Consider the following 26,461-nt stretch of genomic DNA (forward strand, 5'->3'; position numbering starts at 1 on the left):
AGTGTGTATAAGCCCAATCGACACAATCTCTCCTCATACGTCATTCCTGCCATCCCAGGTATCAGCCTGGTGAATCTTCGCTGCACTCCCTCCATGGCAAGACCATCCTTCCTCAGGTAAGGTGACCAAAACTGCACACAATACTCAAGGTGCGGTCTCACCAAGGCCCTGTACAACTGTAGCAAGACATCCTTGTTCCTGTACTCGAACCCTCTTGCTACGAAGACCAACATACCATTTGCCTTCTTAACCGCCTGCTGCACCTGCATGCTTACCTTCAGCGACTGGTGCACAAGGACACCCAGGTCTCTTTGCACTTTCCCTTCTCCCAATCTATTGCCATTCAAATAATAATCTGCCTTCCTGTTTTTGCCACCAAAGTGGATAACCTCACATTTATCCACATTATAGTGCATTTGCCATGTTTCTGCCCAATCACCCAACCTGTCCAAATCGTACTGGAGTTTCACGACATCCTCCTCACAGCTTACCCTCCCACCCAGCTTTGTGTCGTCTGCAAATTTGGAGATATTACATCCAATTCCCTCGTCCAGATCATTAATATATATTGTGAACCCATCACTCACCTGAACACCGACATCTCGACTCCTCCAAGTCCTTCAACCCGACGGCCCGACTCCTGTAACCTGGCGTGGTTTCGAGCCGTCGGGAATCCCACACGACAACCTTCAACATAGGGATTAGGCTAAAAACTGCCTGTTAACTACCTGTTAACAGGCAGTTAATTGGCACTAATCCCTTCCCACCTCAGGTCGGCGGGTCCCAGTGCGGGGCGGGTACCCGCCTCCTTTGAAACTTACATGGAGGCGGGTTTTGGGCGGGATGGTGTCGGGACCCCCGAATTCGGGATTTTAGTCCCCCCGCACGCCTAAAAGCCCGCCTCACGGCACACTGAAAATCAACCCCTTTGTGTGCAAATATAAAAATAACGGGTTGAGCTTTGGAGACTTCAGATGAAAATTGGAATGCTGTAAGTTTTGCTAATTCTAACTTAAGCAAACTGAACAAAAACAAGAAATACAAATTTTGGCTTCAGATTATATTTTTAAATGTTTTGAATTAGCTTTCAGTAATTTGTCAAAAAGAAATTCAAGTAGAAGTCACTGGTCTTTCTCACAGGGTGTGATTTATAGATTGTTTAACTTTGAAACCATAAAGCCATTTTTATTTGAGTACTGCATTTACCTTATCTCGGAGTCCAAAATGCAAGTGAGGCAGCATGTGCAGGCAGGGAGATAGAAGTTTCATCTCTTTGGGGAGAATACTCAGCTCTCCCTTTTTTGTCTTTCCTGGGTTTCCTTGCACTCCAATAATATCACCACGGCGCAGTTTGTTGTTTATCTTAATGAATTCCTCTTCAGATTTATAATTCCTAAAATGATTGGTAAAAAGGTCAATAAAATCTCAAAAAAGGCTCATCATGAATTGCACACTTAAAAATAAAACCATACATTTAATCCTGTTTACTAGTTTTCCATATAACTTTCCCGATTCCTACAGTATACATTAAACAGCACTTTCCAGGTACATGCAACTATTAGAAGATACAGTTAAACTCAAAAGTTTCAGTGTGAAAAAGATTTACATTTATATAGTATCTTTCATGACCTCAGGATATCCCAAAGCACTTTACAGCCAATGAAATACTTTTTTTTTGTAGTGTAGTCACTGTTGTAATGCAGGAAACGCAGCAGCCAATTTGCGCACAGCAACATCCCACAAACAGCAATGTGATAATGACCAGATAATCTGTTTTTGTGATTTTGATTGAGGGATAAATATTGGCCAGGACACCGGGGATAACTCCCCTGCTCTTCTTCGAATTAGTGCCATAGAATCTTTTACGTCCACCTGAAAGGATAGACGGGGCCTCGGTTTAACGTCTCTTCGGAAAGACATGACACGCATTTAGTATGTTTAACTATTTTTGGTGGCGATATTAAGCACAGCAAAATAAAAAATGTTTTTAGATGGAAACATTCTAGCAATTTTAAGTTTCAAAAGCAAACAAACTGAACATGTAAAACACAATCCTAGTTGCAGTATTTCGCAACTTAAACTGAAAGACTAAGAAAAATTCTGTTCACTCAACATTTTGCCAATTATCAACATCATGATGGCTCTTCAAATTAATACAATTAAGGGAATGGGTGGTGCAGTTAGGACACCTTGGAGTTCAAATCCTATGCAGCAAGTGCGCTTTCTATGTTGCTGCTAGAATCAATGCAAAATGCCTGGTAGGCACACTTGCCCAGCACAAAACTGCCTGCAAATTGACACTTAGTGGCAATCTCACAGCAATACTATAAGAGTAGCTGCTGTAAGAAACAGAAAAATTTAAACTAATGCAGTCAGGTGAGATTCAGGCCCATTTATGGTGAACAGCAGCTTTACAGCGGATCACACTATATCTAATCTGCGAGTGCTTGATGATTATATTGGGTGTCAAAGTACCAACATCTCATACCTTAATAAGAATTAATTCATTTTTCAAGTGTCTACTGAAATTTTTATTTTTTTTTGTTCGTGGGATGTAGGCGTCGTTGGCAAGGCCAGCATTTATTGCCCATCCCTAATCGCCCTTGAGAAGGTGGTGTTGAGCCGCCTTCTTGAACCGCTGCAGTCTGTGTGGTGAAGGTATCCCACAGTGCTGTTAGGGAGGGAGTTCCAGGATTTTGACCGAGCGATGATGAAGGATCGGCGATATACTTCCAAGTCAGGATGGTGTGTGACTTGGAGGGGAACTTGGAGGTCGTGGTGTTCCCATGCACCTGCTGCCCTTGTCCTTCTAGGTGATATTATCGCAGGTTTGGGAGGTGCTGCCGAAGAAGCCTTGGCGAGTTACTGCTGTGCATCTTGTAGATGGTACACACTGCAGCCACGGTACGCCGGTGGTGGATGGAGTGCCAATCAAGCGGGCTGCTTTGTCCTGGATGGTGTTGAGCTTCTTGAGTGTTGTTGGAGCTGCACTCATCCAGGCAAGTGGAGATTATTCCATCACACTCCCGAGTTGTGCCTTGTAGATGGTGGAAAGGCTTTGGGATGTTGGCGTTGCTGGCAAGGCCAGCATTTATTGCCCATCCCTAATTGCCCTTGAGAACTTGCCGCAGAATACCTTGCCTCTGACCTACTTTTGTTGCCACAGTATTTATGTGGCCGGTCCAGTTAAGTTTCTGGTCAATGGTGACCCCCAGGATGTTGGTAGTGGGGGATTCGGCGATGGTAATGCCGTTGAATGTCAAGGGACGGTGGTTAGACTCTCGCTTGTTGGAGATAGTCATTGCCTGGCACTTCTGTGGTGCAAATGTTAGCTGCCACTTATCTGCCCAAGCCTGAATGTCGTCCAGATCTTGTTGCATGCGGGCATGGACTGCTTCATTATCTGAGGAGTTGCGACTGGCACTGAACACTGTGCAGTCATCAGCGAACATCCCCTTGTCTGACCTTATGTTGGAGGGAAGGTCATTGATGAAGCAGCTGAAGATGGTTGGGCCGATGACACTGCCCTGAGGAACTCCTGCAGCGATGTCCTGGAGCTGTGATGATTGACCTCTAGCCACCACAACCATCTTCCTTTGTGCTAGGTACGACTCCAGCCAGTGGAGCATTTCCCCCCCCCCCACCGATTCCTATTGACTTCAGTTTTACTAGGGCTCCTTGATGCCACACTCGGTCAAATGCTGCCTTGATGTCAAGGGCAGTCACTCTCACCTCACCTCTGGAATTCAGCTCCTTTGTCCATGTTTGGACCAAGGCTACAATGAGGTCTGGAGCTGAGTGGTCCTGGCAGAACCCAAACTGGGCATCAGTGAGCAGGTTATTGGTGAGTAAGTGCTGCTTGATAGCGCTATCGACGACACCTTCCATCAATTTGCTGATGATTGAGAGTAGACTGATGAGGCGGTAACTGGCCAGATTGGATTTGTCCTGCTTTTTGTGGACAGGACATACCTGGGCAGTTTTCCACATTGTCGGTAGATGCCAGTGTTGTAGCTGTACTGGAACAGCTTGTCTACGCGGCTAGTTCTGGAGCACAAATCTTAAGCACGATAGCCGGGATGTTGTCGGGGCCCATAGCCTTTGCTGTATCCAGTGCACTCAGCCGTTTCTTGAGATCACGTGGAGTGAATCAAATTGGCTGAAGACTGGCTTCTGTGATAGTGGGGACCTCAGGAGGAGACTGATATGGATCATCCACTTGGCACTGCTGGCTGAAAATGGTTGCAAAAGCTTCAGCTTTGTCTTTTGCACTCACGTGCTGGGCTCCACCATCATTGAGGATGGGGATATTCAAGGAGTCTCCCCATCCCATTAGTTGTTTAATGGTCCATCACCATTCATGCAGGATTGCAGAGCTTTGATCTGATCCACTGATTGTGGGATCACTTAGTCCTGTCTATAGCATGCTGCTTCCGCTTTTTAGCATGCATGTAGTCCTGTGTTGTAGCTTCACCAGGTTGGTACCTCATTTTCAGGTACGCCTGGTGCTGCACCTGTCTTGCTCTTCTGCACTCCTTATTGAACCAGGGTTGGTCCCCTGGCTTGAAGATAATGGTAGAGTGAGGAACATGCCGGGCTACGAGGTTAGATTGTGGTGGAATACAATTCTGCTGCTGCTTATGGCCCACGGCGGCTCATGAATGCCCAGTCTTGAGCTGCTACATCTGTTCTGAATCTATCCCATTTAGCATGGTGGTAGTGCCACACAACACGATGGAGGGTGTCCTCAGTGTGAAGACAGGACTTCGTCTCCACAATGACTGTGCAGTGGTTACCGCTACCAATGCTGTCATGGACAGATGCATCTGCGACAGGTAGATTGGCGAGGACGAGGTCAAGCAGGTTTTTCCCCACGTGTTGGTTCTCTCACCACCTGTCGCAGGCCCAGACTGGCAATTATGTCCTTCAGGACTCGGCTAGTAGTGGTGCTACCGAGCCACTCTTGGTGATGGACATTGAAGTCCCTCACCCAGAGTACATTCTGTGCCCTTGCTACTCTCAGTGCTTCTTCCAAGTGGTGTTCAACATGGAGGAGCACTGATTCATCAGCTGAGGGAGGGTGGTAGGTGGTAATCAGCAGGAGGTTTCCTTGCCCATGCTTGACCCGAAGCCATGAGACTTCATGGGGTCCAGAGTCAATGTTGAGGACTCCCAGGGCCACTCCCTCCCGACTGTATACCACTGTGCCGCCATCCCTGGTGGGCCTGTCTTGCCGGTGGGACAGGACATACCCAGGGATGGTGATGGAGGAGTTTGGGACATTGGCTGAAAGGTATTTTCGGTGAGTATGACTGTCAGGCTGTTAGTTGACTAGTCTGTGGGACAGCTCTCCCAATTTTGGCACACGTCCCCAGATGTTGGTGAGGAGGACTTTACAGGGTCGACTGGGCTGGGTGTGCCTTTGTCGTGTCTGTAGCTGGTGCCGAGGTCGATGCTGGGTGATCCGTCCGGTTTTATTCTTATTATTGTTTTTCGTAGCGGTTTGTTACAATTGAGTGGCTTGCTAGGCCATTTCAGAGGGCAGTTAAGAGTCAACCACATTGCTGTGGGTCTGGAGTCAAATATAGGCCAGACCGGGTAAGGACGGCAGGTTTCCTTCCCTGAAGGACATTAGTGAACCAGATGGGTTTTTATGACAATCTGATAATTTCATGGTCACCATTACTGATACTAGCTTTTTATTACAGATTTATTTAATTAACTGAATTTAAATTCCCCAGCTGTCGTGGTGGGATTTGCACTCACATCTTTGGATCATTAGTCCAGGTCTCTGGATTACTAGTCCAGTAACATAACCACTATGCTACCGATCCCGCGCAAAGCAGAAGTACCACTTGTTTCAAGCAGTACTGATCAGCAATTGTACTTGATTGCTTCGGTGCAAGAGTTACTGGAGGCAAAGAGTTTTGATGGGTCTGATGGCGTTCTCCTGTTCTCGGCTTTTCTTATGTTCTAAATATTTATTTTCTTACACAAAGAGGACTCCATATAAACAAAGTAGCAAAACTTCCACTTGCACCAATATTAAAAAAAAACGATTTACGACAAATACACAATAGGAACAAGTTCAATTTGAAAAGCAGAAAGCCTTGCATCAGGTTTTCACCGATTTGTTGTCACCAATTGATACTATAACTGGAGCACGGCTCTTCGTAGGGAAACCTATAAAGCACAGCAACTTTCTGAAAGGTATAATGAATCTTTCAGAGTTAGTAGTCACAAAATCGCCCTCATTGCTCAGATAAATCAAACTTTCCTGTCACTGGTTTGTGCATTAGAATTATTCCACAGAATAGCTTGCTCCAATCTGGAATTTAATTCTTATTAACGTCAATGGGAATATATCTGTACCTGGAACAAACATGCTTAGGAAAAATTGGGTAAGTCTTACTCTTATATTGAATAGCTCGTTTACATAAAAATTTAATCTGTATAAATCAAAAGGTTCAATTCCCCTTATAAATAGCATCTGCACAATCTAACTTACTTGGAATTAGCCATAACTTGTAGTTTGACTCCTTCACCACGGAGGTCATAGAAAATTAGTTTGGCACCGGAAGCTCGCTTAGCATGGACACGACCTAGAAAGATAGAGATACAATAGAAACTTAACTCACAAAGCACACTTATCAATAGGAACTCAAAACCCACAAATTAATATGTAAATCAGTAAAAATGGGTATGTATTAAATGAAGAAAAATTAATTTTTGCAACAGAACTTCCAGTCTAGAAAATGACTAGGATTTATCAACTCAATTTTGTTTACATTTAAAATTGCAACAGCAAATACTGAATAATCAGCATAAAGTAGCCAGTAGGATGTGACTGCACTTAGTTGTGCTAAGTTGGAAAGGTGGGATTTTCCTTTTGTGCAGAAATTATTGAATTTCAATTAGTAGATAGTAGTCAATGATAATAAACTGATTTATGAACAATTATGATTGAAGTAGTCCATTTGCCATTACATTAATTCTTACTCCCAAATCTCTCTATGCCAAATAATTAGAACATAGGAACAGGAGTAGGCCATTCAGCCACTCAAGCCTGTTCCCCTCATGACTGATCTGTACCTCAACTCCATTTACCCGTCTTTGAGCCATACCCCTTGATACCCTTACCCAAGAAAAATCCAATTATCTCAAAACTTGAAAATTTCAATTGACCCAGCATCCACAGCCCTTTGGGCAAGTGAGTTCCAGATTTTCGCTACCCTTTGTATGAAAAAGTGCTTCCTGATTTTGCTGCTAAACTCTTTGTTCTGGATTCTCCTCACTAGAGGAAATAGTTTCTCTGTGCCTATCCGACTGAATCCCTTAATCATTTTAAATACCTCGATTAGATCACCCCTCAACCTTCTAAACTCAGGAATACAAGCCATGTTTATACAACTTGTCGTCAGGTGAATCTGCTCTGTAACCCTTCCAAGGCCAATATAATTTTTCTGAAGATCGGTGCCCAAAATGGAATGCAGTACTCCAGATGGGGCCTGGCCAAGGCTCTGTACAACTGAAGCATCACTTCTTCACTTCTGAATTACAATCCCCTTGAGATAAAAGGCCAATATTCCATTAGCCTTTTTGATTACTTTTGTACCGGAGCACTAGCTTTTAGTCATTTGTGTACATGGACACCTAAATCCCAATACTGTATTCCCTGTTCAGGATGCGGTCTCCTCTACATTGGGGAGACCAAACGCAGATTGAGCGACCGCTTTGTGGAACACCTCCGTTCAGTCTGTAAGGTTGACCCCGAGTTTCCGGTCGCCTGTCACTTTAATTCTCCGCTTCACTCCCACTCTGATCTCTCTGTCCTCGGCCTCTTACACTGTTCCAGTGAAGCTCGAGGAACAACACCTCATTTTTCGATTAGGCACTTTACAGCCTTCTGGACTCAACATTGAGTTCAACAATTTCAGACTATAACCCTTGCCGCCATTTTTCAGGCTATATGATTCTGCCATCCCTATTTGCAACATTTAATCTTTCCTGCCTCCTACCCTAGTACAGACGATTGCTTCAGATCCTCCCCTCCACCCCCACCCCATCCCTGCCTCTGCACCTGCTTAAAATCTGTCACATTTCCAGTTCTGACAAAGGGTCCCAGACCTGAAACGTTGACTCTATTTTCTCTCCACGGATGCTGCCTGGCCTGCTGAGTGCTTCCAGCATTTTCTGTTGTTACTACCTAAATCCCAATGCTGCTCCACAGCTCCTAATCTCTCATCATTAGGAGAATATTCAGATTTGTCTTTTAGATTCAAAGTGGACGATCTCACACTTCACACATTGAACTCCATCTGCCATAGTTTGCCCACTCAATTAGTCTGTCGATGTCCCTTTGAAACTTCCTGCTCCCATCCACACAACTTATTGCACTTCCTAACGTATTCTCATCTGCAAACTTGGACATACAACTCTTTATTCCTTCATCCAAGTCATTAATTTAAAACCTTGGTTTGTGACTCTCCCTTCTAAACCTAGTATCAAATTCAAACATTATGGTCACTATTTGCAAGATGCTCCTTTAACTTCAGATTGTTAACTAATTCTGGTTTGTTACTCATCACTAAACCGTGGATAACGAGGGAAATTAGGGACAGCATAAAATCAAAAAAAAGGGCATATCAACTGGCAAAAAAAAGCACCAGACCGGAAGATTGGGGGCAGTACAGGATACAGCAGAAGAGGACAAAGGGATTAATCAGGAAGGGGAAAATAGAATACGAAAGTAAACTTGCAGCAAAAATAAAGACAGACTGCAAAAGCTTTTATCGGTATATCAGGAGGAAAAGACTGGTAAAATCCCAAGTCGGTCCCCTGCAGTCCGATTCGGGAGAATATATAATGGAGAATAAGGAAATGGCAGACCAATTAAACTCATACTTTGGTTCTGTATTCACAAAGGAGGACACAAATAACCTCCCAGGAATATCGGCAAACATAGGGACTAATGAGAGGGAGGAGCTGACAGAAATTAGTATCTCTAGGGATATGGTGTTGGGTAAGTTGAGGGGACTGAAGGCCGACAAATCCCCGGGGCCTGATAAACTACATCCTAGGGTACTTAAGGAGGTGGCCCTGGAGATAGCAGATGCTCTAAGGATCATCTTCCGGAACTCCATTGACTCGGGAACAGTACCCGTGGATTGGAGGGTAGCTAATGTTACCCCAATATTTAAAAAGGGGGGTAGAGAGAAAGCAGGGAATTATAGACCAGTAAGCCTTACATCGGTTGTGGGCAAAATGCTAGAGTCCATTATTAAGGATAAAATAGCGGAGCACTTGACAAATGGGGAAAGGATCGGACAGAGTCAACATGGATTTACAAAGGGTAAATCGTGTTTGACTAATCTGCTGGAATTTTTTGAGGAAGTAACTGGTAAAATAGATGGGGGAGAGCCAGTGGATGTGGTGTACCTTGACTTCCAGAAAGCCTTCGATAAGGTTCCACACAAAAGATTGTCATGCAAAATTAAGGCTCATGGGATTGGGGGCAAAGTATTAACGTGGATAGAGAACTGGCTGGCGGATAGAAAACAGAGAGTTGGAATAAACGGCTCGTTTTCAGAGTGGCAGGCAGTGACCAGCGGGGTGCCGCAAGGATCTGTCCTGGGACCCCAGCTGTTCACAATATATATAAATGATCTGGATCAGGGAATTGGATGCAATATTTCCAAATTCGCTGACGACACTAAACTAGGAGGAGGGGTGGGCTCTGATGAGGATGTCAGGAGGCTACAGTGCGATTTGGACAGGTTGGGGGAATGGGCGGATACGTGGCAGATGCACTATAATGTGGATAAATGCGAGGTTATCCACTTTGGGGGTAAAAACAGGAGGGTAGATTATTATCTAAATGGCAATAGATTGGGAGATGGGGAAGTGCAGAGGGACCTGGGTGTTCTTGTGCACCAGTCACTGAAGGAGAGCATGCAGGTGCAACAGGCGATTAAGAAGGCAAATGGTATGTTGGCCTTCATATCAAGGGGGTTCGAGTATAGGAATAGGGATACCTTACTACAGCTGTACAAGGTGCTGGTGAGACCGCATCTGGAGTATTGTGTACAGTTTTGGTCGCCCCATCTGCGGAAGGATGTTCTTGCCATGGAAAGAGTGCAACGGCGATTCACCAGGCTGATACCTGGAATGGCGGGAATGACCTACGAAGAGAGATTAAATAGTTTGGGCTTGTACTCACTGGAGTTTAGAAGATTGAGAGGGGATCTCATCGAAACATATAAAATTATGGCAGGCCTGGACAGGCTGAATTCAGAGAGAATGTTTCCAATGGCCAGGGAGCACAGAACCAGGGGCCACAGTCTAAAAATAGCGGGCAAATCATTTAAAACAGAGATGAGGAAGAATTTCTTCACTCAAAGAGTGGTGAGCCTGTGGAATTCCCTGCCACAGAGGGCTGTGAAGGCTAATTCAATAAATATTTTCAAGAGAGAATTGGATATATTTCTGAAGGCTAAGGGGATTAAGGGTTATGGAGAAAAGGCGGGGACGGGGTACTGAACTGGTAAGATCAGCTATGATCTCAGACGAGGATCAGCCATGATCTCATTGAATGGCGGAGCAGGCTCGAAGGGCCGAATGGCCTACTCCTGTTCCTATCTCTATGTTACTAAATCCAGTAATGGCCTATTCCCTTGTCAGTTCTAGATCATACTGTTCCAGAAAATTATCCCGAATACATTCTAGAGGTTCATTGGCTTTATTATTTCAGCTGTTCTGCTTCTCCCAGTCTATGTGAAAATTAAAATCTCCCATTATAACCATTTTGTTTTCCCTTGTTTACCATCACTTCCTTGCTTTTGTACTCTATGCCCTTTATAAAGCCAAGGATATCCGTATGCTTTATCAACTTGTCCTGTCACCTGCTAAGATTTGTGTATGTGAACCCCCAGATCACCCTGTCCCTGCACCCACTTTCAAATTGTTGAGTTTATACTGCCTCCTCATTTTTCCTTCCAAGAAACTCAATTTTCTTTTTAAACTTCCAATCCATTTATTAATAATAATGTAGTTTGGTGATTGTGCTTATGTTTATTTCAGTTGTGACTGTCTCCAACCATATTCTGGTATTAATTTTGACAAAAGTATATTTTAAGAAAAGTAAAATCTAAAAGTAAAAGCTGCTGATTTAATAGAATCAGTCTCATACAGCAGAGGCGGCCATTTGGCCCATCATGCCTGTGCCGGCTCTTTGAAAGAACTATCCAATTAGTCCCACTTCCCTGGTCTTTCCCCGTAGCCCTGCAAATTTTTCTCCATCAAGTATTTATGAAATTCCCTTTTGAAAGTTACTACTGAATATGCTTCCACCACCCTTTCAGGCAGTGCATTCCAGATCATAACTCACTACGTAAAAACATTTCTCCTCATCTCCTCCCTGGTTCCTTTGCCAATTACCTTAAATTGGTATCCACTGGTTACCGACCCTCCTGCCAGTGGAAACAGTTTCTCCCTATTTACTCTACCAAAACCCTGTATAATTTCCAACATCTCTATTAAATCGCTCCTTAACCTTCTCTGCTCTAAGGAAAACAACCCCAGCTTCTCTAGTCTCTCCAAATAACTGAAGTCCCTCATCCTTGGTACCATTCTAGTAAATCTCCTCTGCACCCTCTCCAAGGCCTTGATATCCTTCCTCAAGTGTGGTGTCCAGAATTGGACACAATACTCTAGCTCAGGCCTAACCAGTGATTTACAAAAGGTTTCGCATCACTTCCTTGCTTTTGTACTCTATACCTTTACTTATAAAGACAAGGATCCCATATGCATTTTTAAACAGCCTTGTCAACTTGTCCTGCCACCTTCAAAGACTTGTGTACCCAAACCCCCAGGTTTCTCTGTTCCTGCACCCTTTAAAATTTTACCATTTAGTTTATATTGCCTCTCTTCATTCTTCCTTCCAAAATGCACTACCTCACTGCATTAAATGTCATCTGTCATGTATCTGCCCATTTAACCAGTCTGTCGAATGCCCTCCTGAAGTCTACTACTATCCTTCCCATTGTTTACTATATTTCAGAATTTTGTCATCTGCAAACATTGAAATGATGCCCTGTATACACAAGTCCAGGTCATTAATAAGCATCAAAAAGAGCAGTGGTCCCAATATCGACCCCAGGGGGACACCGCTGTATACTTCCCTCCAGTCTAAAAAACTGTTCACCATATTTGAAAACAGCTCACCTGCCACAGACAAATTAACGTCAGAGAGATGGTCACCAGGCTGCAGATTGTTATATTTGTCAATGAACTCTGTTAAGGACATATCTACATGAAATTTATGAGGATATGGATCCTCATCAGTCCCCTTCAGTTGCTGGATGGCCTGTGTTCGAATTTTGTAGTATTGCTGAAAAGGAAGAGTATAAAACATGTTGCAACATACTCTATGAAAAACATGCTTAAGGCCTTTTAAATAATATAGAATATATATATGCTTTCAACAGAGAAAAATGTCCGACGGTGCTTCTTAGAAGCAAAATCAGACAAAGTGGAGTCTGAGCCAAAGAAGCAGATATTAGGAACAATGACCAAAAGGTTGGCCAAAGAGGTAGGTTTCAAGGATGGCCTTAAAGGAGAACAGGGAGGTGGACAGCCAGAGATATTTAGGGAGGGATTTTCAGAACATAGGGCCTAGATGGCTGAAGGCAGAGGCACCAATGGTGCAGCAAAAAGAGGGGGGAGGGGAGGGGGGAGATGCACAAGAGGCTAGAGATGGAGAATTGCAGATTTTAGGGTGGGGAGGTTGATGGGCTGGAGGAAATTAGAGATATGGATGGGTACTCTGGTACTCAAAATTGGAAAAAAAAAGTTGAACAGAACCATTATCATTACTGTTAATCAAATCAAATGTTTTTAAGCTACAACCCCATCCCATCCTAGTCTCCTCCACTGGGATTCCTTCCAACATCACAAAAGTTCTTTGAACCACGCTACTTGACAGATGTTCATCATTGCTCATTCCTATTACAGGAAACTTTTGTTTAAATGGAGGTTAAAGGTCCAGAACGCTCTATCCACCAGCAAAATTCAGGAGTCGGTTCAGATAAGTTTTTTTACTTTTCGTTGCTTTTTTTCTCCAGTCGTGGCTCTGCAAGCATCTAGCTGAAGCTGTTGCTTAGCTACAGAGACGCTTGCAAGCTGCGCCGACTGTTTTGAAGCTGTTGCTAAGCAACAGGGTTTGTTGCTTCAGATGGAGCTCAGAAGCTCCGTATGTTTTAACATTAGCGCTGGTTTCTCCGGCAGTGTTGATCAACCGGCACCAGCTCGGTCCCGTCAGTGCCGGATACCAGAAAGTTTTCTGTACATGATGCCATGTTAATCAGATTTTTTTTAAAGTCTTCACACTTACATTAGGATCAAGGGTTTCTTCATCTTCATTTGTGTCGAATCCATCCTTTTTGGCTTCGTGAGCTTGCTGAGCAACTTCTTCTTTCCGTTTAATTTCCTTCTCAGCAGCTTTCTTCTCTGCCTTCAAACGCCTCTTCAGCTCACTACAGAAAATAGAACATGGAAATGCAAAATCAATTTCAAAAGTAAATTAGCTCAACAGATTTAGCCATAAGGGAGTTACTGCTCTTATGCTGCATTAAATTATTTTAAAACTAAGGGCAAATAGGGTTGGCACCACCTTTCCAACCACCTGCAAGGTTCCTTGTATTCTTCATACTGCTAACGAGTGGGACATAGAAAAGAAAAGCACATGACAATATTCCACACATAAAAGTTACTGGATGCAAGCGATTCAATAGTAAAAACAAAATCAATAAATCTTAGTATGTGTTTTTGTTTTAAAAAGCACCACTCCTGTAATTTTAATACAAAACAACTTTCTGGAACCTGTAACATGTCCTAATAAAACGTCAATATTGAACATCTACCTCCAAAGAATTATAAAAATATCAAGTTTTTAAAAACTGGAAGTCCATCATGAAAATCAGAGGGGTTAAAGAAGAAAATGAAACTGCAGATAACAAATAAAAGTAAAACATACTGGGTAGAGCTATAGCTCCTGGGGATAAATCATCACAGAGGCGGAGTGTATATAAATGGTAAATGTAAATTGGGTGTGAAGGATCACACACCTGTACTGCAGCTGCCTAATTTCCTGTCATTTAAGGAAGGAAAATGGGGTGGACTGTGCCACTGGAGTGCCATCCTCCCTGCCTGATTTTCCTATATGCACTCCAGGTGATGCTTTACACCCAAGTACTGCAGACATAAATCTTCCCCAATCTAATAATTGCTACATCACTTAGGTGTCAAGAAATGCAGTTTTGCATAAAACGTGACATTAATAAGCCTGTTGAGGTGAAAACAAATAAAACTAGAATAATACAGTATTACAGCTACTCACATGCTGAAATGTAGTACTATCTGAACAGTGAAGACAGTAATGAGCAGAATTTTAAGTAGGCATTTGTAAATTGTATCCTCGTTGTCCAGCTACCCCTAACCCAACTAATCCCACTTCCCCCCAGATTACCTGCGGGACCTTTGTGATAATGAACCTGTCCGTCAGTGTACAGAAGGCTGTCTTCAAAATGGCATCAGGTTATGCACAGGTAAGGAGGTGCAGCTGTAGTCCTCACAGACCAGCTGTTTTGAAAATCAGCATGAGTTCCACTTTGTCAAAAACCATCAATTTTTATTCTACTTCACTATGCCAATGAGGTTTCTATTCTTGTTCAGGGCAATTCAAATGCTTATTTATGATGAAAAAAGGTTGGGTATTTGAATAAATTTAGAATGTCTAAACACGAAACAAAGCACCACCAACCTTTTTTCATCACGCAATTGCTTCTGGAAAAGAGGAGTAAAGGAAGTAATGCTGTGCATTGGCACCTTTCCCCAGTGACCCCTGACCTTGCAGGTTTCGACTACACGCAGCCCAAGAAGCCTATGGATACTTCTGGCCATCATACTGAACTGCCACAGTGTTGTCCCATTTACAAAGCACTTAATACCTAGTGAAAGATAAAATAGATAGAATCAGACTATTAAAACTCAAATCAGCATTGATTGTTTGCTTAAATCCAATTACTGTAAAGTAAGCTCATTCAAATCATTGTTTTCCGCCATCGTGAAAATGTTCAAATACTATAGCTCAAAGGAGTAGGATATAAAAGACAAAACTTCAATTTGTTCAATAAAACAGAGTTCATTGTAAATGTGAGAAAAAAATTAAATCGCATATTCTTTCATCAGTTATCAGGTTGACGAGAATGGGCTGGATTTTGCTGTAGAAATAACGGTGAGGCTAACAGCGCTCACCATTATCAAGGTGTAGATCGGACAGCAACTTCCGGCGACTGCACATGCGCAGTTAAATGCGGAAATCAGGAAGTTGCTGTCCATGTTGGCCTGTTCCTCCAGAAGCTTCACTATAACAGTATCTTGCTGAGAGACTCGTAACTGAAATACATTGTATGGCGTGAAGCTGCTGTACTTACCGCATAGATATGAACTAAACTTGCGAGAAAAGGTTAAGGCTTGTCCATTCCACTTTAAGTACACTTTTAGCAGTGTGGCAAGAGTTAATTACTGCCAAATAACATCTCTGGCACTGAAAATTAACTTTAACAAGTATGGAGTCTCATTCCATCAACTTTTAATTATTGTTGGAGACTTTTTTTTAAAAAAAGTAATTTTTTAAAAAACTTTTTCTTCATCTCTTCTCTCTCTCTTATTCCAATCTTTCTTTCCCTCTCTTTATTTTGCTTTCTGTATCTGATTTGACACTAAATTCAATATTCTAACGGACACTTCCTGGTTCAGACTGCGCTGCTCATTCACGATTCTTCAATCTGATTGGTTAAGGAGATGCACAGTTGCTTGCCCTGGCCCTGTAGAAGCCACTACGCTGAAATCTTCTTCTTCGGCAGTCCCTCGGAACCGAGGATGACTTGCTTCCACATTAAAAATGAGTTTGCAGGTGACTGAGTAGTCCAATGCGGGACCTACAGTCTCTGTCACAGGTGGGGCAGACAGTGGTTGAAGGGGCGGGTGGGTGGGGTGCTTGGGTTGACGTGCGCTCCTTGCGCTGCCTGCGCTTGGCTTCCGCTTGCTCCCAGCGAAGAGACTCGAGGTGTTCGGCGCCTTCCCGGATGCGTCTCCTCCACTTTGTGCGGTCTTGGGCCAGGGATTCCCAGGTGTCGGTGGGGATGTTACACTTTTTCAAGAAGGCTTTGAGGTGTCCTTGAAGCATTTCCTCTGCCCACCTGGGGCTCTCTTGCCGTGCTGGAGCTCAGAGTAGAGCGCTTGTTTTGGGAGTCTCGTATCGGGCATGCGGACAATGTGACCCATCCATCGGAGCTGATTGAGCGTGGTCAGAGCTTTGATGCTGGGGATGTTGGCCTGAGCAAGAACACAGACGTTGGTGCGCCTATCCTGCCAATGGATTTGCAGGATCTTGCGAAGGCAGCGTTGGTGGTACCTCTCCAGTGCTTTGAGGTGCCTGCTGTACATGGTCCATGTCTCTGAGGCATACAGCAGGGCGGGTATCACTGCTGCCCTGTAGATCATGAGCTTAGTGCCGGGTTTGAGGTCCAGGTCTTCAAACACTCTCTTCCTCAGGCGACCGAAGACTGCACTGGCACACTGAAGGCGGTGTTGGACTTCGTTGTCGACGTCTGCCCTTGTTGACAGTAGGCTCCCGAGGTATGGAAAGTGGTCCACGTTGTCCAAGGCCTTATCGTGGATTTTGATAATCGGGGGGGGGGGGGGGGAAGCACTGTGTGGCGGGGGCAGGTTGGTACAGGACCTTTGTCTTACGGATGTTTAATGTAAGGCCCATGCTCTCGTACGCTTTGGTGAAGGTGTTAATTAACGATGGTTTGGAGTTCGACCTCCGAGTGAGCGCAGACGCAAGCATCGTCTGCATACTGTAATTTGACGGCAGAGGAAGGGATGACCTTGGATCTGGACTGGAGGCGACGGAGGTTGAACAGTTTCCCGTTTGTTCTGTTGAAATGCCTCTCTAATCACAGCAAGTTCCAGTGCAAAGCCCCACAGAAAGTCTGTGGGCAAGTGTAAGTGTAATGAACAGCTAGCACCGTTCGTTTGCCACTGAGAGCAAAATACGGCCCATTGTATAAAGGTCACAACCAGAGGAACTGCTGTAAGGAATTAAAAGGCATTTTGCCAATAATTTGGGTCTTTTTACAGTTTTAGGTCTAGTAAGACATACAGGGGGTTAAATTGGATAAGATCTGAAAACAAGCGTGGGTATCGTGATGCTCGATTAACCCATGACCGTTCATTGAGCTGCAGGCAACACATTAAATTCGTGCTGCCTGCTGATTTCCAGGATTGCTGCATGCAGTCAGCGCCGCCTGTGCTGTTCACTGGCTGCCCGCATCAGCAAGGGGCCCAATATCGCGAGTGGCTAGCGCTACTTAAAGATAGCCTGCACCTCTTAAAGTGGAGGTACATTGTGGCTGCTGGAAGTGGTGTCAGGAAGTTAAGTGATTTAAGATTTTTGTCAAGATGGCTCAACCTTTGCATGCACGTGGTAAGCCCACAAGATTTTACGATGAAATAAGTTCTTTAGATTAATGCAGCCATCTGCTACTTAAATCAAGAAACCAGTTAGATCCAACATCTGACACTATTTGAAAATTAAGACAAGGAAAACAATACTGAATCCATCACAGTTCAAATGCATAAGAACATAAGAAGCAGGAGCTTTGAGCCTGCTCTGGCATTCAACAAGATCATGCTGATCTTCTACCTCAACTCCACCTTCCCACACTATCCCCATATCCCTTAATTCCCAAAAATGTATCGACTTCTGTCTTGAATATACTCAACAACCGAGCATTCACAGCTCTCTGGGGTAGAGAATTCCAAAGATTCACAACCCTTTGAGTGAAGAAATTTCTCCTCAATGGCCAATCCCTTATTCTGAAACTGTGACCACATGTTCCAGCTTCCCCAGACTGGGGAAACATTTTCTCAGCATTAACCCTGTCAAGCCCCTTAAGAATTTTATGTTTCAATTAGATCACATCTCAGTCTTCTAAATTCTAGGGAATATAGGCCTAGTCTACTCAATCTCTCCTCGTAGAGCAATCCCCTTATCCCAGGAACCAGTCTAGTGAACCTTTGTTGCACTCCCTCTAAGGCAAGTATGTCTTTCCTTAGGTAAGGATTCCAGAACTGTACACATTACTCCAGGTGTGGCCTCACCAATGCTCTGTATAATTTGTAGTAAGACTTCTTTACTCTTATAATTCTCATCCTTGTTTTCAAATCCCTCTATGGCCTCGCCCCTTTCTATCTCTGTAATCCCCACCCAGCCCCCCCCCCACCCAAAAGATATCTGCGCTCCTCTAATTCTGCCCTCGCGCATCCCTGATTATAATCGCTCAACCTTTGGTGGTCATGCCTTCTGTTGCCTAAGCCCCAAGCTCTGGAATTCCCACCCTAAACCTCCCCGCCTCACTTTCCTCCTTTAAGACACTCCTTAAAACCTACCTCTTTGACCAAGCTTTTAGTCACCCGCCCTAATATATCCTTATATGTGGATCGGTGTCAAATTTGTTGACTTAAAATACTCCTGTGCAGTGCCTTGGGACGTTTTACTACATTAAAGGCGCTATATAAATACATGTTGTTGTTGTTATACTCAAATCACTTTGTAACAAAAACTAATATACTATTTGCTTTCCTAATTGCTTGCTGTACCTGCATGTTAACTTTTTGGTGATTCATGTACAAGGGCACCCAGGTCCCTCTGAATGCAAACATTTCCCAGTCTCTCACCATTCAAAAAATATTTGGCTTTTTTGTTTTTCCTACCGAAGTGGATAACGTCACACTTCCCCACATTGTATTCCATTTGCCATGTTCTTGCCCACTCAGTTAGTCAATCTGTCTATATCTCTCTGCAGCCTCTTCGCATCCTCCTCACAGCTTACCTTCCAACCTAACTTTGTATCATCAGCAAACTTGAATGCATTACACTCAGTCCCTTCATCTAAGTCATTAATAGAAATTGTAAATAGCTGAGGCCCAAGCGCTGATCCTTGCGGTACCTCGCTAGTTACAGCCTGCCAACCTGAAGAAGTCCCGTTTATTCCTACTCTCTGTTTTCTGTCCATTAACCAATCCTCAATCCATGGTAATATATTACCCCCAATACCATGAGCCCTAATTTTGTGTAATAACCTCTTGTGTGGCACCTTATCAAATGCTTTTTGAAAATCCAAAGACACTACATCCACTATAATAATAGCAAAATACTGCAGATGCTGGAAATCTGAAATAACAGAAAATGCTGGAAATACTCAGCAGGCCAGGCAGCATCCGTGGAGAGAAACAGCGTTAACGTTTCAGGTCTGTGACCCTTCATCAGAACTGGAAAAAGCTGGAAATGTAACAGATTTTAAGCAGGTGCAGAGACTGTGGCGGGGGGGGGGGGGGGGGTGGTTAGGAGGGGAGGAAGGAATTGAAAGAACATGCTGTGAAAATGGTGCAAATGGGAATGGCAACTACATCCACTGGTTCCCTTCCGAACTTCCGAAAACCTCTAAAAACCGAAAGATTTTTCGTTCAGCGTAAGTCGTGTGCACGACATGACCAGAGTGGCGCACGACTTACGCTGAGCAGGGCAGAGGGTCACAGAGTTCCCCCCTGGGTAGGAGCTTGCAGGCCGAGCCGGGCAGTGTGAAGGAGGTACCGGAAGAGTGAACCCAACAATACAGCGGCCTGTCCGATATTCTTTTCTCCCCCCGACCCGAACCGAACCGCGGCCCGTCCAATATTCTTTTCTCCCCCCTCCCCACCCGACCCGACCCCCGACCCGTTCGATATTCTTTTCTCCCGACCCGACCCGAACCGCGGTTTGTCCGATATTCTTTTCTCCCACCCCCCGACCCCGACCCCAACCGCGGCCCATTCGATATTCTTTTCTCCCCCCCGACCCCCCCCCCCCCCCGACCTGAACCGCGGCCCGTCCGATATTCTTTTCTCCCCCCCCCGCCACCCGACCCCCGACCTGATTTGCGGGCCAGCTTAGTAGGAGTCAGCCGATATCCGGCTTTCCAGAGAAGCAGGAAGGGGAATGAGACACGGAACAGTCGCAAGAGGTAGCCTGAACTTTTAAAATTTATATTAAATACAAATTTCCCAGTCTTATAGTAATACCTTCTGAAATCCGAAAACTGAAACTCAGCTGGTCCCAAGGCTTTCGGATAAGGGATAGTGTACCTGTAATCTATAGAAGAAGTGAGTAGTTTCTGGGGAGGAAACGGAAATTCTGTAATCAGGGAATAGATGGGCACTTTTGTAGTTACAACTGAGAGTCCTAAAAGGTGTGTTGATCCCCAGGTACCAAGATAAGGAATGTCATGAAGTGGGTGCAAAGGATTTGAGAGGGAAAGGGAACAGTCAGGAGTCATGGTTCATAATGAAACCAATAACAAAATAAATAGTATTCCGGTCTTGCAAAGGGGGTTTCAGCAATCGGGGATAGATTAAAGAGCAATACAGGAAACTTTGGTTTATCCGGAGGTTGTATGTCCGGAAACCTCGATCTACCGGCAGAAATCAGGAGCCGTTTTGTTAGGTTTTTTTTCTTCTCGTGGCTTTGTTTTCAACAGTCGGGCTCTGGAAAGTCTCTCTGAAGCTATTGCTAAGCTACAGAGATGCTTCCAAGGTACGGGCCGACTGTTTACAAGCTGTTGCTAAGCAACAGTGTTTGTTGTCAGATACGGAGATGAAAATCTCCGTATGCTTCAACATTAACTTTGTATGTCCGACAGTTTTGATAAATCGGCAACAGCTCGGTCCCGTCGGTGCCGGATATAACAAAGTTTCCTGTACCTCAATGATAGTTATCTCAGAGAAATTTCTGGTGCCAGTTGGCTGCCACGACAGGAAAGGGAGTTACATGTGGCTGCAGAGATACAACAGGAAGGAATGGTTTCGATTTCTCAAACAGTGGGACCAGTTCTGGGATAGGAAATTCCAGTAAAGGGTGGAGGAGCTTTACATGAATAAGGTCGAGGTCAACTGGGAGAGTAACTAGTGCTGGGGGCAAGTTTCAAACATAATGGCAGGAGGTAAGGAACAAACAAGATGAGGAAGCAGCAAATAAAGCAAAAGGGCCAAGGGGTGTAGGAATGATGCAAGAAAACAAGGAAAGCTATAAAGAACAGATCAGAAGGAGGAGAGATTAAAAAAGATTCAAAAATAGAGGTTTGAGTTGCAGGTATGAAAATGCACAAAGTATTGTGAATAAAATTGGTGAGCTAAAAGCACAAATTGCTGTGGTGGAGACGTGACTTAGGTTGGGCAGAACTGGAAGCTGAACATAAGGAGACAATCTATTAAGGAGAGGTAGAGTGGGAAAAAATAAGAGCAGTGTAAATTACCCATTACAACATTGGAACAGAGGGATGATACTGGAGATGATGGAAAAGCTGAATCTATCTACAGTAGTTAGAGTTAAGGAATAAGAACGCAACTTATTTTGAGTATATTATTGACCATCAAATGGGAAATGAAATAGAGGAAGAGTTATATAGACAAATTCAAGAAAAATGTCAGAACAGCAGGGTCATAATAACAGGCAACCTAAATTATCTAGTTAGAGGACGTAAAAGTAATGCAAGTAGCAAAAGAGGAAGGGTTTCTACAGTATGTCCAGAACTGCCATCTAGATCAGTGTGTTTCTAATCCAACAAAAAGGGAAACAATGCTGAATCTAGTTCTCGCAAATGAAACGGGACAAAGGGGCAATGCAAGGATAAGGGAGCATCTGGGAAACACCAATTGTAACAATCAATATAACAACTGTGAACAGTCAAAGATAAAGGTACTTACTTAGGAAAAAACGGTTTCAATTAGATAAAAAGGGGAACTCGCGGAGATAAATTAGAAAAAAAAAATCCAAAAAAAATTGGCGGAAAAGACAATGAACAAAATGCAAAATATTCAAATGCAAGATGATTGGGGTGCAGACTAGACATATTCCCACAAGAACAGGTGGTGCAGATAAAACTGTCATTATTGAATGACTAGATCAATTAAAATTAAACTTAAAGAGGTGGACAATAACACAAGAAAACCAACCAGAATATAGAAAATATAGAGAAACAAAAAAGATTAGAAAAACTAAGAAAGGGGTATAAAGAATAAGTGGGAGATAACGTAAAGGATTTTATAAGCTCTCAAAAAGTAAAAGAATAGATTAATAAAGGGTATGACTGAATAGAAATGAAAAAGTGAATCAGCAGTGAGGTACTAGGACTGAAAGGATACAAGAGGAAGAGGTGGTGCAGTAGACAGGCTAACTATAGGTAGGAATTAGTACTGAAAGATTGGTGAAACTCAAATGGAAAAGGTACTGGTCTTAGATGCTATGCATCCTAGAACGCTGAACAAAGTCAGAGAGAAAACAGCAGAGGTTCTGACTGTCTTTGAAACATCCTTTAAAAGGAAAAAAAAGACTTGCATTTATATAGCGCCCTTCACAACCACTGGACGTCCCGAAGCACTTTACAGCCAATGAAGTACTTTTTGAAGTGTAGTCACTATTATAAAGTAGGAAATGCAGCAGCCAATTTGCGCACAACAAGCTCCCACAAACTGCAATATGATAATGACCAGCTAAACTTTTTTTTTTAGTGATGTTGATTGAGGGATAAATATTGGCGAGGACACCGGGGATAACTCCCCTGCTCTTCTTCGAAATAGTGCCGTAGGATCTTTTACGTCCACCTGAGAGGGTAGACGGGGCCTCGGTTTAACGTCTCATCCAAAAGACAGCAGCTCCGACAGTCCAGCATTCCCTCAGTACTGCACTGGAGTGTCAGCCTAGATTTTTTGTGGTCAAGTCTCTGGAGTGGGAATATGAAAGGTGTACCAGTGAACTGGAGGGTTGCCAATCTAACACCTTTGTTCAAAAAGAAAAGCATAAGTCAGGAAACTAGAGACCAGTCAGCCTAAAATCAGTAGTGGGTAAACTTCTAGAGGCCATAATGCAGGATAAAATTAATAATTGATTAACATGTTTTTCTAAGTTAGAACAGCCAAAATAGATTCATAAAAGGCAAGTCATGACTGGCAAATGAGTAAAGTTCTTTGAGGAAATGTATTGATAAAGGAAATGCATTGATAAAGGAAATGCAGTGGATGTATATTTTCAAAATGTGTTTGATATGCTGCTGCATACGAGACTTGTTTAACAAATTAAGGCACGGTTGCCCATATCCTAACTTGCACCAAGTCCCGTTCACCAATCACCCCTGTGCTCGCTGACCTAGATTGGTTCCTGGTTCTGCAATGCCTCGATTTTAAAATTCTCATCCTTGTGTCCCTCGAAAGCCTCACCCCTCCCTATCTCTGTAACCTACTCCAGCTCTACAACCCTCCTAGAACTTTGCGTTCCTCCAATTTTGGCCTGTTGTGCATCTCCTTCCCCCACCGTTGGCAGCCATGCCTTCAGTTGTCTAGGCCCCAAGCTTTGGAATTCCCTCCTTAAATCTCTCCGCCTCCTTTAAGACATTTCTTAAAACATACCTCTTTGACCAAGCATTTGGTCACCTGACCTAATATCTTACGTGGCTCGGTGTCAAATTTTGTCTGGTAACACTCCCATGAAGTGCCTTGAGACGTTCTACTACATTAAAAGGTGCTATATAATACAAGGTGTGGTATGTGTGGTTGTTGACATACTTACATCAGTAAGAATAAATTGCATTTATGTGCCATCCTCAAGATCTTAAAGCATTTCACAGCCAGTAGACTACTTAAGTGCAATTACGGCTGTTACGTAGGTAAACACAGCAATTTGCAGACAGCAAGATCCTGCAAACAGCAAATGGATGAATGACCAGTATTTTTTGATGGTGTTAGAATGTTGATCAGGGCACAGAGTCTCGCTATTCTTCTGGGAATAGTGCTGTGGGACCTTTTACCTGCACCAGAGCAGATCACAGAAATCACAGAAACCCCACAGTGCAGATAGAGGCCATTTCGGCCCATCGAGCCTGCACCGACACATGTCCCACCCGATCCCCGTAACCCCGACACCAACACATATCCCACCCTATCCCCATAACCCCACGTATTTAATCCCCCTAACACTAAGGGTCAATTTATCATAGCCAATCAACCTAACCCGCACATCTTTGGACTGTGGGAGGAAACCGGAGCACCCGGAGAAAACCCACGCAAACACGGGGAGAATGTGCAAACTCCACACAGTCGCCCGAGGCCGGATTCTGTTGGTTTAATGTTTCATTTGAAAAGGACATCTCTTTAACGGGGCAGTACTCTGTTACATATGATTTTTTTGTTACATACATTCTCAGGATATGGCATTGTTAGCAAAGCCAGCATTTATTGCTAATCACTAACTGCCTTTGTGATGGTGAGCTTTCTTAAACCACTGCAGTCCATGTGGTGAAGGTTCTCCCACAGTGCTGTTAGGGAGTTCCAGGGTTTTGACCCAGTCCCAGGAGATATATGTCTAAATCGAGTGTGTGTGTGACTTGGAGGTGATGGTGTTCCCAGGCACCTGCTGTCCTTGTCCTTCTAGGTTTGGGAAATGCTGTGGGAGAACTGCACTTTCAGTAAGGAACGGTCCCCAAATATGAACAAACCTCAAACCAAGAGTGCTGCAGTTTTTTTTTGCGGGTTTTTTTAAAATTTAAAATGTGAACATTTTACAGTAAATCACATTTACAGAGCTCAAGTCTCAGCTCTTTGTACAAAGTCACAAGCCCTCATGCCTACAAGGCAGGGTCCCAGTAGAGTGCTGCAGTTGCCGGAGGAAGCCAGCGATACTCGCAGAGCACCGCGGGCCGTGTAGTTCTTTACGACACCTCTGGTGAAAGAGCCACGGCATAAAGAACTACAACCTCCAGCATGCTCCGCGCAGCACCGCCTGGCTGACCTGATGCAATTCCAGAAAGCCGAGCAATCCGCACGTGAGGCGACAGTTGGGCCTCGATATTTAAACGATGGAAGGCGCCATAGGGCACCCGACTAGAAACAGGATTTCCGTATAGTTCAGTTTAACGGGCCGGGGGTGACTGTAAGCGCAGTTACGCACCTTTTGCTCAGTTTGCTGTCTCCGCTGTCCTCCGCCGCCGCTGTTCCAACATCCGCCATGTTGAGTAAGTTGGCGAAAAGAGCGAGTTCCGGTTCGCTTATAATATCTTCCAGGGGGACGAACTACCCCAGGGTCTGTTTTTGTTTGCTCTACGGACCTGAGAGGAGAAGAAATAGGGCGTTCAGGGCACTTTTGGAAGCGAAACTCGTTTGGGTTTTAAAAATATTACCGACTTTGATCAAAGTAAATGTCGCCCCATGAGTTTAAAAGGGCATCACTTTCCCTTTAATCACGGGCTCCCACGACGAACATTTTTTCAGCTGTTGACTGTAGTGCATTATTAGCACTGCTGAGGAAGAAACAGTTTATTTTGTAACTGCAACACACAGCAACCGCAGGTGTACAACAACCACAGCCAACTGAAACTTTGTACACAACATTGACTGTACTGGCCTGTGTAAACTACTCATTCCGTCAGTACTCGAGGAGCTCTTCCATGGCCAATGGGCACCGCAGAACTTCAACTGCTTGACTGATATTTAAAATCTCAATTTGGTTACTAGAAATAAAGAACTTGTGTATATATATATAGCCGTTCACAACAGCGGGATGTCCTAAAGTGCTTTAAAGTCAAGGAAGTACTTTTCAGGTATAGTCACTGCTGTAAGGTAGGCAAGATGGCAGCCAATTTGCACACAGCAAGGTCCAAAAAACAGCAATGAGATAATGACCAGATAATCTGTTTTATTGATATTGGTTGAGAAAGAAGGAAAGAATCGCATTTATATAGCGCTTTCCCAAAGCGCTTTACGGCCAATGAAGTACTTTTGAAGTGTAGTCACTGTTGCAATGTAGGAAATGCGGCAGCCAAATTGCACACTGCAAGGTCCCACAAACAGCAATGTGATAATGACCAGATAATCTGTTTTTCAGTGATGTTGATTGAGGGATAAATATTAGCCAGGACACTGGGGATAACTCTCCTGCCCCAAAATAGTGCTGCGGGATCTTTTTCTGCCAGGGGTGGGCAATTATTTGAGCTGGAGGGCCACTTAACAAGTTTTGGTGCACTGTTGAGGGCCGCACAGGAACGTTTCCCCCTAAGGTGTGCAGTCGCGTACCAATCGCCCGTCCTGTGCAGGCCACTCACCAGCTCCTGCGTCTGGAAGAGGTAACACAGCAAATTTAAAGGGACTGCGCATGGAAAAAAAATTAGATGGAATATTGCTGCACGCATAAATTGAATTGTATTAAACAACAACTACTATTAAAGTTAAGAATATTGAATGCAATGTCCATTATACCCGGGTCCATTTAGCTATGCCTTCACTATGCTAATTAAGTGGGATAATATTAAAA

At 43.9% G+C, this 26,461-nt stretch overlaps 1 protein-coding gene across 2 annotated transcripts in view; it reads right to left on the minus strand.

The window, feature by feature from the left end:
* kars1 (lysyl-tRNA synthetase 1) overlaps positions 1–25,614 on the minus strand; it is a 47,135-nt gene extending 21,521 nt beyond the window's left edge. Inside the window, exons 1-6 of one of the 2 annotated variants that reach the window (XM_085991714.1) lie at positions 25,103–25,614; positions 14,819–15,005; positions 13,391–13,532; positions 12,223–12,388; positions 6,509–6,602; positions 1,207–1,393 (exon numbers count right to left, since the gene is read on the minus strand). In XM_085991714.1, the coding sequence (XP_085847840.1) occupies positions 1,207–1,393; positions 6,509–6,602; positions 12,223–12,388; positions 13,391–13,532; positions 14,819–14,961 (732 nt within the window). In that variant the 5' untranslated portion in view covers positions 14,962–15,005; positions 25,103–25,614. The remainder of the gene's footprint in view (positions 1–1,206; positions 1,394–6,508; positions 6,603–12,222; positions 12,389–13,390; positions 13,533–14,818; positions 15,006–25,102) is intronic. The other variant, XM_085991715.1, reaches the window with a different exon arrangement.
* Between the last annotated feature and the right edge of the window lie 847 nt (positions 25,615–26,461).

The sequence above is a fragment of the Somniosus microcephalus genome, chromosome 6 (assembly GCF_052327205.1).
Source record: "Somniosus microcephalus isolate GS21.2 chromosome 6, FLI_Smic_1.0, whole genome shotgun sequence".
Classification (NCBI taxonomy): Eukaryota; Metazoa; Chordata; class Chondrichthyes; order Squaliformes; family Somniosidae; genus Somniosus; species Somniosus microcephalus.